The 12338-nt window shown below is 42.5% G+C and overlaps 1 protein-coding gene across 1 annotated transcript in view; it reads left to right on the forward strand.

Annotated features, from left to right (window-relative positions):
* The window catches only part of cusr (Copper-only SOD repeat protein), a 119977-nt gene that overhangs the window by 79402 nt on the left and 28237 nt on the right, over window positions 1-12338 (forward strand). The window contains exon 8 of the mRNA XM_073026863.1: window positions 9432-9556. Coding sequence (XP_072882964.1) covers window positions 9432-9556 — 125 coding nt within the window. The remainder of the gene's footprint in view (window positions 1-9431; window positions 9557-12338) is intronic.

The following is a 12338-nucleotide window of genomic DNA, read 5'->3' on the forward strand; positions in this document are numbered from 1 at the left end:
ACGGAGTTTAAGGAGGCGTACAGTCTAACAGCGAATGACCATCTTGATTGCAAGACCCTTTTGGACATCGCTAATGTGGAATGCTGCGTTCAATTTACTGACTTGGTGGCTGAGATCAGGGGCAGATGGCGGGGGAGCTGTGAGGACTAGGCCTTGCAGCCACCAGGGGAGAGGCATCTGAGCCGGTGTGCTCCACTGGGGGTGGTATGACGCAGCATCCAGGCTGGGGGCACTGCTGCCCCCACCACCCCATGTTCACTCGGCAGACCGTGAGCTCTGTAGTGATCGACTGCTGATTTCTGTGGCATTCAATAGACTCAGAGCCTCTAGCCACGTTGTTACCTGTTTACAGCTGCTAGAAGAGAGGTGTCAAAGTTGGTGCGCTCTACCGGGGGCAGTGTGGCAGGAGTTGGTAGAGGGCCCACCCCCCATATTTGCTCAGCAGAAGACAGGCTGTATTGTGGTTGACTGCAGATTTCTGTGGCAGTGATGGACTCAGGATCTGGACTACATATATATATATATATATATATATCTTCTGTGTGGTTGCATTTTCCTGATATCCTATATAACTTTTATTGTGTATGTGCGAGGACTAGGCCTCAAGCTGTTTACAGCTGCCAGTAGAGAGGCATCAGAGCCGGAGGCTAAAAGTTGCTAAAAGAACTTTCATTGGGAGTCTTGTGATGAGTACCTTATCAGAGGCCTGAGGAACTTCAGATGTATTATGTCTGCTGTTTCACAATGGCAACTAAACACAGTTTTCCTTTTTACTATCCTCAATAACTGAAAACTTATTTCCAGTTTTTGTGTGTTCTTTGTTATCTTGACACAAGGATTCCATGATCCTTTTGCTGACTTGAAGCTAATTGATTAGTAGTTCACTGAATGTGTTTGTAAAATAATTTACAATACTGCAGATAACAATACATATAATTTATCAGAATCAGGTTTATTTATCACTGACGTGTGTTGTGAAATTTGTTAACTTAGCAGCAGCAGTTCAATGTAATACATAATATAGCAGAAAAATAAATAAATAAGTAAATCAATTACAGTATACATATTTTTAGAGACTCCTGGATAGCTACATGGTGCTTAGAAAAAGAGGGCTATAATTAACCCTAGGCAATTTCTAAAGTAAGTACATGTTTGGCACAGCATTGTGGGCTAAAGGGCCTGTATTGTGCTGTAGGTTTTCTATGTTTCTATTTATATTGAATAGTTTAAAAACCATGCAAAAACAGAATTACATTTTTTTTTAAAAAGTGAGGTAGTGTTCATGGGTTCAATGTCCATTTAGGAATCAGAAGGCAGAGGGAAAGAAGCTGTTCCTGAATTGCTGAGTATGTGCTTTCAGGCTTCTGTACCTCCTACCTGATGGTAACAGTGAGAAAAGGGCTTGCCCTGGGTGCTGGGGATCCTTACTAATGGATATTGCCTTTCTGAGACACCGCTCCCTGAAAGTGTCTTGGGTACTTTGTAGGCTAGTACCCAAGATGGAGGCGACTAAATTTACAACTCTCTGCAGTTTCCTTCTGTCCTGTACAGTAAACCACTGCCCCCCCCCCCCCCACACCAGACAGTGATGTCGCCTGTCAAAATGCTCTCCACAGTACAGATAAAGAAGTTAGAGTGTTTCTGTTGACATAACAAATCTCTTCAAATTCCTAATGAAGTATAGGCACTGTCTTGCCTTCTTTATAACTACATTGATATGTTGGGACCAGGTTAGATCCTCAGAGATCTTGACACCCAGGTACTTGAAGCTGCTCACTCTCTCCATCTGATCCCTCTATGAAGATTGGTATGTGTTCCTTTGTCTTACCCTTCCTGAAGTCCACAATCAGCTCTTTCATCTTACTGACGTTGAGTGCAAGGTTATTGCTGCGACATCACTCCACTAGTTGGCATATCTCACTCCTGTATGCCCTCTTGTCACCATCTAAGATTGTACCAACAATGGCTGTATCATCAGAAAATTTATAGATGGCATTTGAGTTACACCTGGCCACACAGTCATGGGTATAGAGAGTAGAGCAGTGGGCTAAGCACACACCCCTGAGGTGCACCAGTGTTGATCGTCAGCGAGGAGGAGATATTGTCAACAATCCGCACAGATTGTGGTCTTCCAGTTAGGAAGTCGAGGATCCAATTGCAGAGGGAGGTACAGGTTCTGTAACTTCTCAATCAGGATTGTGGGAATGATGGTGTTAAATGCTGAGCTATAGTCGATGAACAGCATCCTGACAAGGGTGTTTGTATTGTCCAGGTGGTCTAACCCGTGTGAAGAGCCACTGAGATTGCAGCTGTCTTAGACCTATTATGGTGATAGGCAATTTGCATTGGGTCCTGGTCCTTGCTGAGGCGGGAGTTCAGTCTAATCATGACCAGCCTCTCAAAGCATTTCATCACTGTTGATGTGAGTGCTGCTGGGTGATGGTCATTAAGGCAGCTCACATTATTCTTCTTAGGCACTGGCATAATAAAATACAGAACATTCAAGGCCCATTTAAAATTGTAGCAAGACTATAGTTTCATTTAATAATGATAAGGGGAAATGAGAAAGAGAAAACCCAAAGATCTCAGTTCATTTTCCATGCGGAGGGCTACCCGGGATTCTGTTTTTGGAGCGTTGTGCCCCACACTTTCCCCTCCCTTTCGAGAGCTGAACTCTCATCTGTTACTGACTGGACTGGAGGAGAAACTGCATTGAAGTACAGGAAGTTGTTAACGGTTTCTCAGATTGAGAATATAATTGGTAAATCAGCCATGGATAAGGGTAGGGTGGGATATTTTGTTGGGAATTAGGAGCACAGCAAGAAAAAAACTTGTAAATGAGGAAGCCTATCAACAAGATGTAAGGAAACTGTAAACGTGGAGGGGGATTCTCGAATCTGATGACTGACAGGATAAAAAGTGAGGACAAGCACAAATGTCCTCTGATACAAATCACTGCCTTTGAAGACAAACAAGGGAAAATCTGCAGATGCTGGAAATCCAAGCAACACACACAAAATGCTGGAGGAACTCAGCAGGTCAGGCAGCATCTATGGAAAAAAAAACAGTGGACATTTCGGGCCGAAACCCTTTAGCAGGATTAGGAAAAAAAGACGAGAAGTAGATTTAAAAGGTGGGGGGAGGAGAGAGAGAGAGAGAAACACCAGGTGACAGGTGAAACCTAGAGGGCAGGAATGAAGTAAAGAGCTGGGAAGTTTATTGGTGAAAGAGACAGAAGGCTACGGAAGAAAGAAAAGTGGGGAGGAACGCCAGAGGGAGATGATGTGCGGGTGAGAAGGTAAGGTGAGAGAGGGAAAAGGGGATGGGAAATGGTGAAGGAGAGGGGTTTGGTGGGCATTACCAGAAGTTTGAGACCTCGATGTTCATGCCATCAGGTTGGAGGCTACCCAAACGGAATATAAAGTGGTGTTCCTCCAACCTAAGTGTGACCTCATCACAACAGTGGAGGAGACCATGGATAGACATACCAGAATGGGAATGGGAAGTGGAACTGAAATGGATGGCCACTGGGAGATCTCGCTTCTTCTAGCAGACCATAGGTGTTCCCAATCTATGCTGGGTCTCACCAATATACAGGAGGCCACACTGGGAGCACCAGACACACTATATGACCCCAACAGACTCACAGGTGAGTGTTGCCTCTCCTGGAGGGACTGCTTAGGACCCTGAATAGATAGATAGATAGATAGATAGATACTTTATTCATCCCCATGGGGAAATTCAACATTCTTTCCAATGTCCCATACACTTATTGTAGCAAAACTAATTACATACAATACTTAACTCAGTAAAAATATGATATGCATCTAAAATCACCCTCTCAAAAAGCATTAATAATAGCTTTTAAAAAGTTCTTAAGTAGTTTACTTAAATACATTGAGTCCTAACCCCGGCACTTTAACATATCTTACTCCTGGCGGTTGAATTGTAAAGCCGAATGGCATTGGGGAGTATTGACCTCTTCATCCTGTCTGAGGAGCATTGCATCGATAGCAACCTGTTGCTGAAACTGCTTCTCTGTCTCTGGGTGGTGCTATGTAGAGGATGTTCAGAGTTTTCCATAATTGACCGTAGCCTACTCAGCGCCCTTCGCTCTGCTACTGATGTTATACTCTCCAGTACTTTGCCCACGACAGAGCCCGCCTTCCTTACCAGCTTATTAAGACGTGAGGCGTCCCTCTTCTTAATGCTGCCTCCCCAACACGCCACCACAAAGAAGAGGGCGCTCTCCACAACTGACCTATAGAACATCTTCAGCATCTCACTACAGACATTGAATGACACCAACCTTCTAAGGAAGTACAGTCGACTCTGTGCCTTCCTGCACAAGGCATCTGTGTTGGCAGTCCAGTCTAGCTTCTCGTCTAGCTGTACTCCCAGATACTTGTAGGTCTTAACCTGCTCCACACATTCTCCATTAATGATCACTGGCTCCATATGAGGCCTAGATCTCCTAAAGTCCACCACCATCTCCTTGGTCTTGGTAGTGAGGGTATGGGCAGGTGTAGCACTTTTTCTGCTTACAAGGATAAATGTCAGGAAGGGGATGGACAAATGGATAAAGGAGTCACGTAAAGAGCGATTGCTGCAGAAAGTGGGGGCAGGGTGGGGGTGGGGGTGGGTGTACTTGGTGGTGGGATCCTGTTGGAGCTGATGAACGCTTTGGAGAATTACGTGCTGGATGCGGAGGCTGGTGGGGTGGTAGGGGAGGATAAGAGGTACCCTGTCCCTGGTGGGGTGGCAGGAAGATGGGATAAGAGCAGATGCGTGAAATGGAAGAGATGTGGTTGAGGGCAGCGTTGATGGTGGAGGAAGGGAAGCCCCTTTCTTTGAAAAAAGAGGACATCTCCTTTGTACTAGAATGAAAATTCTCATCCTGAGAGCAGATGTGGCAGAGACAGAGGAATTGAAAGACAGGGATGTTGTTTTTACAAGTAGCAGGGTGGGAAGAGGTATAGTCCAGGTAGCTGTGAGATCTGTTGGTTTATAATACACATCAGTGGATAAGCTGTCACAGACACTTCACCCGTGAGTCTGTTGGGGTTATATACTGTGTCTGGAGCTCGCAGTATAGCCTCCTGTATATTGGTGTGACCTGACGTAGATTGGGAGACTGCTTGGCCGAGCATCTATGCTCCATCCACCACAAAAAGTGGGATCTCCTAGTAGCCACCCATTTTAATTCCACTTCCTGCTCCCATTCTACTGTTGTGATGAGGCCACACTCAGGTTGGAGGAACAACACCTTGTATTCCATCTGGGTAGCCTCCAACCTGATGGCTTGAACATTGATTTCTCAAACTTCTGGTAATGTCCCCCGCCCACCCCCCTTCACAATTCCCCATCCCCTTTTCTCTCTCCTTCCTTATCTCCTCACCTGCCCATCGCCTCCTTCTGGTGTTCCTTCTCCCCTTTCCTTTCTTCCATGGCCTTCTATCCTCTCCTATCAGATTTCCTCTTCTCTAGCCTTGTATCTCTTTCACCAATCAACTTCCCAGCTCTTAGCTTCATCCCTCCCCCTCCAGGTTTCACCTATCACCTGGTATTTCTCTCTCCCCTCCCCCACATTTTAAATCTACTCCTCAGCTTTTTTTCTCCAGTCCTGCCGAAGGGTCTCCACCCAAAACGTTGACTGTACTCTTTTCTTTCGTGTTACCTGGCCTGCTGAGTTCCTCCAGCATTTTGTGTGTACTGCCTTTGAAGATTATGGTGGCCAACTATTGTGCTATTAAATCTCCCTATTGTATGCAGTAAAATGCTCATCAGGTCAGTCACGTATTGTATTTTATTGTACAGAATGTACACGTACCATTTTTTTACACATACTTGTTTTTTTCCCTGAATGCAGGTAAGGGATTTTTCAAATCTATCCATGGACCCATTTGTCTTTTAGGTGCAATCAATTCTCTGTCTATTGTCTGCCTCTCTTGTAAAAGAGAAAAGCTAGTTCCAGGGTATTGGTATTGTATTTCTGAATGCCATGAAATGCAGAATTGAGTTACTGATCTTTTCCAGGTGAAACTGTGCAAAATGCAGTGATGGACTGGGCAGCTCCAATCAGCATCCACGTTACCGTGTCCATTGTGTTCCCAGTGTCCGACGAGCATTTGTTTTGCAATGCATGTTTAAAGCCTTTCTGATAAGAATTGGAGAAGCTTCCAAGTGTAGCAGACAATCGCATAGTAGCGCAAAATAAATCATGAAGCACAAACATCACATGACCCTCACGATGAATGAAAACAGTTGTAGAGAAATGAGGAAACATCTACTATCAAGAGATGTCTGAGATGCATTGGTTCCTCTATTCGTAACAATTATTTATTTTTGATGGCTCTTCCGGTTTCAACTGTTACAATATGATATAAATATATCTCAATGCATTTACCTAATTTCTGTTCCTGATTTTAATAATAAAAATATAAAAATTGTATTATGAAAGAGGTAATGGCTGTCAGCTTGGCTTGCTTCCTGGCACACCAGGCACTGTTATGATTAAAGCTGAGACAGTTGGTGTTGCCATCACCACCACAGATGCTATACCAGAAAAAGTGGTAATGGTGGCAAAAACACTAACTACTTAATATTTTCATTTAATGAAAATGCTTCATTTACACAAAGTTTAAATATTCCTTCACCAACTGTGGATTTGCCCTCAAGAAGTGTCACCTGACACTTGGAGGAAGCAGAATCATATTTATTAACACTGAGTATGACTTTTTGCAGTAACTGTATAGAGAGACATTAAATCTATAAATTACAGAAATAAATAGTGCAAAAAAAAGGAATAAAGAGGTAGTGTTCATGGTCCATTCAGAAATCTGATGGTGGTGAGGAAGAAGCTGTCTCTAAAACATTGAGTCTTTATGCTCCTGTACCTCCTCCCTAGTAGTAGTAACAAGAAGAGAGCATGCCCCAGATTGTGAGGGTCCTTAATGACAGGTGCTGTCTTCTTGAGGCAGCACCTGTTGAAGATATCCTCGGTGGTGAGGAGGTTGTGCCCATGATGGAGCTGGCATAAGGTGTGATTAAATGTTCAAAGAAAATTTATTACCAAAGTACCTACTGTATATGTCACCATATAGTACAACTTGAGATTCATTTTCTTGTGGGGCATTCACAGTAATTCCAAGAAACACAATGGAATCAATGAAAGACCACACCCAACCGGGTGGAAAAACAACCAGTGTGCAGAAGACCACAAACTGTGCAAATACAAAAAGAAAGAAAAAAAAAAGCAATAAATGCCAGGAAATTGAGATGATGAATCCTTGAAAGTGAGTCCATAGTTTGTGGGAACAGTTCGGTGATGGGGCAAATGAAGTTATCCCCTCTGGTTCAAGTGCCTGATGTTTTAGGGGTAACAACTGTTTCTGAACCTGGTAGTGTGGATCCTGAGGCTCATCTAGCTTCATTCTGATGGCTGGAGTGTGTAAGTCTGGCCAAATTATAAAAGAAATGTTAAGAAACTACCCAGTCCTGCAGTTGCATTTTATATTTTGTTGAAAGAGAAAAAGATAATATTAGCTATATTTGTCACATGTACATTGGAACATGCAGTGAAGTACATCAATGACCAACAGTCCAAAGACATGCTGGGGACAGCCCACAAATCTCACCAAGCTTCCAGCACCAATATAGCATGTCCACAGCTAAACAATACATCTTTGTGATTTGGAAGGAAACTGGATTACCTGGAGGAAACCCGTGTGATCACGGGAAGAAAGTACAAATCTCTTACGCCCAGCGGTAGACATTAAACTCCAATTGCTGGTGCTGTAAAGTGTTACGATAACGGCTATGTTACCGTGCCACATTAACCACCAATAATAAGCTTCCCAAATGTTTGGCCAGTAAATATCACTCTGACAATTAGTCTGTTAACTTTCAAGTTTAGTCCCATTCCTCCCAGGTTTTATTATTAATTAAGGGACTTGTTCAGTAACAAATAACTGGCATTGCACAGATCTGAATGGTTTGAGTGTTGCATTGTCCAATCTCTCTTCAGCAAAATCACTCTGGCATCAACTCCACTTCAATGAAATTTATTAATAGTCTGAAAATAATCTACTGGGAGTAATTTTGCACCAATTCATGACTTCCTTTGTAAATGATATTAAAACAGTTTTTACTTACAACATGAACTCAGGGTAACTTAGTTCTGTTTACATTTTCTATTCATTCAGAGGGCACTGCACTTAATATCTGGTATTGTCAAGGAAACAGGATTATTATTTGAAACCTGCTAAATACACATCATGATAGGCTTTTGAAAAACACAAAAATCTTTCTGAAAAGGGCATTGTACACGAGTCTTCAGTACAGTTTCCTGCCATTGGCTCAAGCTGCTGAGGGATTGCTATAAATAATATTATGTGCCAAATGAATTCTCCATTTTCAACAGGAAATTCCAAGGGATGTAACTTTGGACATTGATATTTCCCAGGCAGATTGCTGCTTCCCTAGTGATTACCTCCACCTTCCATGATGGCCTTCATGCCACTGTACAGTGGCTGCTGTGGGGAATTTTAGTCAGTGAGGGAATGACAAGGCAGATAAGCAGATGGTTTGCATCTGAATTCATGCAGGTCATATTTTAATGCAGTTTAGGGAAAATTCCCGCAAGACGAATGATCTCAATTTCATATTTTCTTTTTTAGGAGAGCTTAATTGTACTTTAAAGCTAAATACACACTGTTGGTTTAACACAACAAATATGGGAAAAGTGAATTTTTTCATATTAACTGCTTTTTGCTACACATTTTACAATCATTGGGCCTTTTGGTCCCTCTCTGTCAGCCAGCATCTATGGAGGGGAATGAACAGTTGATGTTTCAGGCCTAGATTCATCATTAGGACTGTAAGGAAAGAGGAAGAAACCAGAATAAGAATGTGGGGGCGGGGGGGGGGGGGGGGTGGAAGATGCACAAGCTTGGTGAGATCAAAAAAGGGAGAAAGCGGTGGGTAGGGGAATGAAGTAAACAGCTGGGAGGTGATAGGTGGATGAGGTGAAGTGCTGAAGAGGGAATCTGATAGGAGAGAAGGTCAATCCATGGAAGAAAGGGAAAGAGTTAGGGGCACCAGAGGGAGGTGGTGGGCAGGTGAGGAGAAAAGAAGGGGTGAGGGGGGCAACCAGAATGGTGAATGTGGAAAGAGAGAAGGAAGAGTGGGGAGAAATAGTTGTTCATGCCAAGAAAAGCAAAAGCAAACTTGGTCATGAATTTGAGCATGGACTGATTTGATGAATGATGTCTTTCTGTCAGTGGTAATTTTCTTATTTGAAACAAACTTCAAAACAATTTTACTTCAGTTCCCAGTAAGCCCACGGCTTCAAGCTCCTGCTGGTTTGGCATATACCAACAGGACAAATTAGACTTTGAGTAGATTAAACTGAAATACACTTCTCTTTCTAGGTATGAATTCCGCAAGACTGTTGCAGATACTCTAGGTATTGCGATCTGGAGAGTAACTATTTTACCAGGGAGTCCATCTGAAGCTCCTGTAAAAGAATGCCAGCAAGTCACTTTCTACGTGGCAGGCAAGTTTTTAAATGTTTTCTATTTTGCAGTTGCACCAGCCAGGCAGAAGAATGTTAATACATATTGAAATAGTCTTGTGTTCTTACACATTCAACGGGTCAGGGTGGCACAGAGTTAGTGTGCAGCTATTACAGTGCCAGCAACCGGGTTCAGTTCTGCCACCGTCTGTAAGGAGTATTGTGTGATTTTGTCTGGGTGCTCCGGTTTCCTCCCACATTCCAAAGGCAATTGAGTTAGCAGATTAATTGGTCATATGGCTGTAACTGGGTGGCAGGGGTTTGTTGGATCAGATATGCCTTTTACCATGCTGTATCTTTAAATAAACTTCCCAACTTCATAATGATGTCAATAATTCTTTCAGTCTCTTCACTGGTGACACTTACTGTTTGGCTGTTTTACTTAGCTAAAACAATCTTTAAAATTTTTGCAAAATGCCAGTTAGTGCCTTAATTCCAGTAGGAGAATATTTAAATAATTAGGCCCAGGAAGGAAAATAAAAATTGTATTTTGTTATTCAACAACAACATCACCCATTAACGTGAAGCAATCAGAAATCACCCTTGGTGTATTTCAGTATCGGTTATCATGTAGGCTGAGTAGGCTAAATATTACTGGGCTGGAGGCATGCGGAGATGAGGAATTGAGAGGAATTTTTACCTTTACTTCTGCCTAATATATATTTATCCAATTTAGTGTATTGTTTGGAAGGAAAATCAGGTAAGGGGCAAAACAGACAGAAAATTACTCATTGGAATTCAGAAGAATGAGGGGCGATCTCATTGAAAGCTAGTGAATGTTGAAAGGCCTCAATGGAGTGAACATGGAGAGGATGTTTCCTGTGGTAGGGGAGTCTTAAGACCAGAGAACGCAACCTCAGAATTGAGGGACGTCCATTTAGCATGGAGATGACAAGGACTTTCTTTAGACGGAGAGTAGTGTATCTGTGGAATTTGTTGCCACAAGCGGCCGTGGAGGCCAAGACATTGGGTGTTTTTAAGGCATAGGATGATAGATTCTTGATAAACCAGGGTTATGAGGAGAATGGATCAGCCATGATGAAATGGTGAAGCAGCCTTGATGGGCCTAATGTCTTATGGTCTAAAATCTGCCTTGCTTGAGCAGTGAAAGTGAAAGGTCACCTCAATGTTTTCAAAGATCAGCTTTCATTGTCACTCTTACATTGAAATATTGAAACAGACAGTGAAATGTGTCGTTTTTGTGTCAGCGGCCAACGCAGTCCAAGGGTTGTGCTGGAGACAACCTGCAAGTATCGCCATGCATCCATCACTGATGTAGAATGCTCGTAACTAACTAACTACACATCTTTGGAATGTGGGAAGAAACTGCAGCACCTCGAGGATACCCATGTGGTTATGGGGAAAACATAGAAGAGGCAGGAATTGAACACTAATTGCTGTAAAGCAATTGCCCTAACCTCTATGCTATCATGCTGCCCCTTCTTATGTTGCTATTCATGATGTAATGCACCTTAATGCAATCACATCTTTTTTGTGTACACACACACACACACACACAATGTTAGTTAACCATTTAGAAAGAGCTATTGCAAAAAACACCAGCTGTTTTGAATAGCTTATTAGAAAGACTTGGTTCATTTTGCCAGCAAAACAAGCAATTATATAATAGTAGTGGCCAAAGGTAGTAAGTATCAAGCTGTTCTTTATGAAGTGGCCAACATCATCCCCAAAGAATCCTGAAGTGGCCTCGTGAAGGTTCCAAATGATGCATGGATGATAGTCATGGGAATCATCTGTCTCATTAATTAGGTGGGGAAGGTGCAGAGCTGAGAACCAATTATGGCCCAAAGTCAATGAGTTTCAAAATCATGAAGCACTTGAAAAAGCTTTAATTTATTGAGGGAAATTGGCATAAAATAGCTCAGAAGTAATTGTTGGTGGAATCAAAATGCTTAGCAGAGTATTAGCTATTAAGTGGTTTCTGTATATAAAGGAAATGCAGTATGACTAATGGTTGATGAAGGCTCATATAGATTGTTAAACCTGGACCACAAGATGGCAGGAACTAAATGAGCATAGCTACATTTATTCCATTTGCTTGTAAAATACCAGAACAAAATTGAGAGCACTGAGAGACTGGAGGATTAAACATTGGGTGGATGTGACTGCATTTGGACCATTTCCCAGGGAGCAGAAATGATACCAGATGACTTAGTGAGTGAGGAGATTGGCAAAGACCAGAGGGAATAATTTACAAATGTCAGAAGAGAGCAAGAGGTTAGAGTAGATGTACAAGAGGTTAACCAGTATCTAGTTCATGACCAGTGTGAGTGCTAAGGAAGTAATGAATAGCTCCCCGAAGCTGGAATGAGGAAAGTTATTTGTCTAAAGAGCAGGAAGGAAATGTATTCTTAGACTTCTGTGGAACCCCATCCAGTAAAGCATGATCAATTGTTCCGACAATAAAGTATAATTTTGCTGACGATCAGCAGGTGAATATAAACGCTGGATCAGCCTGCCATGAGAAAGCTTGTTTGAATATTGCCCATGTAAACAATACTCATAGCTCAAACCTCACCTTCACTAATGTCTCAAAAAAACCTCAGTGAAATTTGTGAGACTAACTTGCTCTGTGCAAAGCCTTGCTTGACTCTCACAAATGTGAGTAAATCCCATCCCTTCCCTTCTCCAATAATTTCCCAATTACTGACCCTTCTACAGTTTCCTGGGTGTGGTGAACTACATATACCTGTCTGGACATGCCTCCTGCTGACTGCTCCTGTGGCCTCTCCCACAGACCCCG

This window comes from Hemitrygon akajei, chromosome 23 (genome assembly GCF_048418815.1).
Source record: "Hemitrygon akajei chromosome 23, sHemAka1.3, whole genome shotgun sequence".
NCBI classification, from domain to species: Eukaryota; Metazoa; Chordata; class Chondrichthyes; order Myliobatiformes; family Dasyatidae; genus Hemitrygon; species Hemitrygon akajei.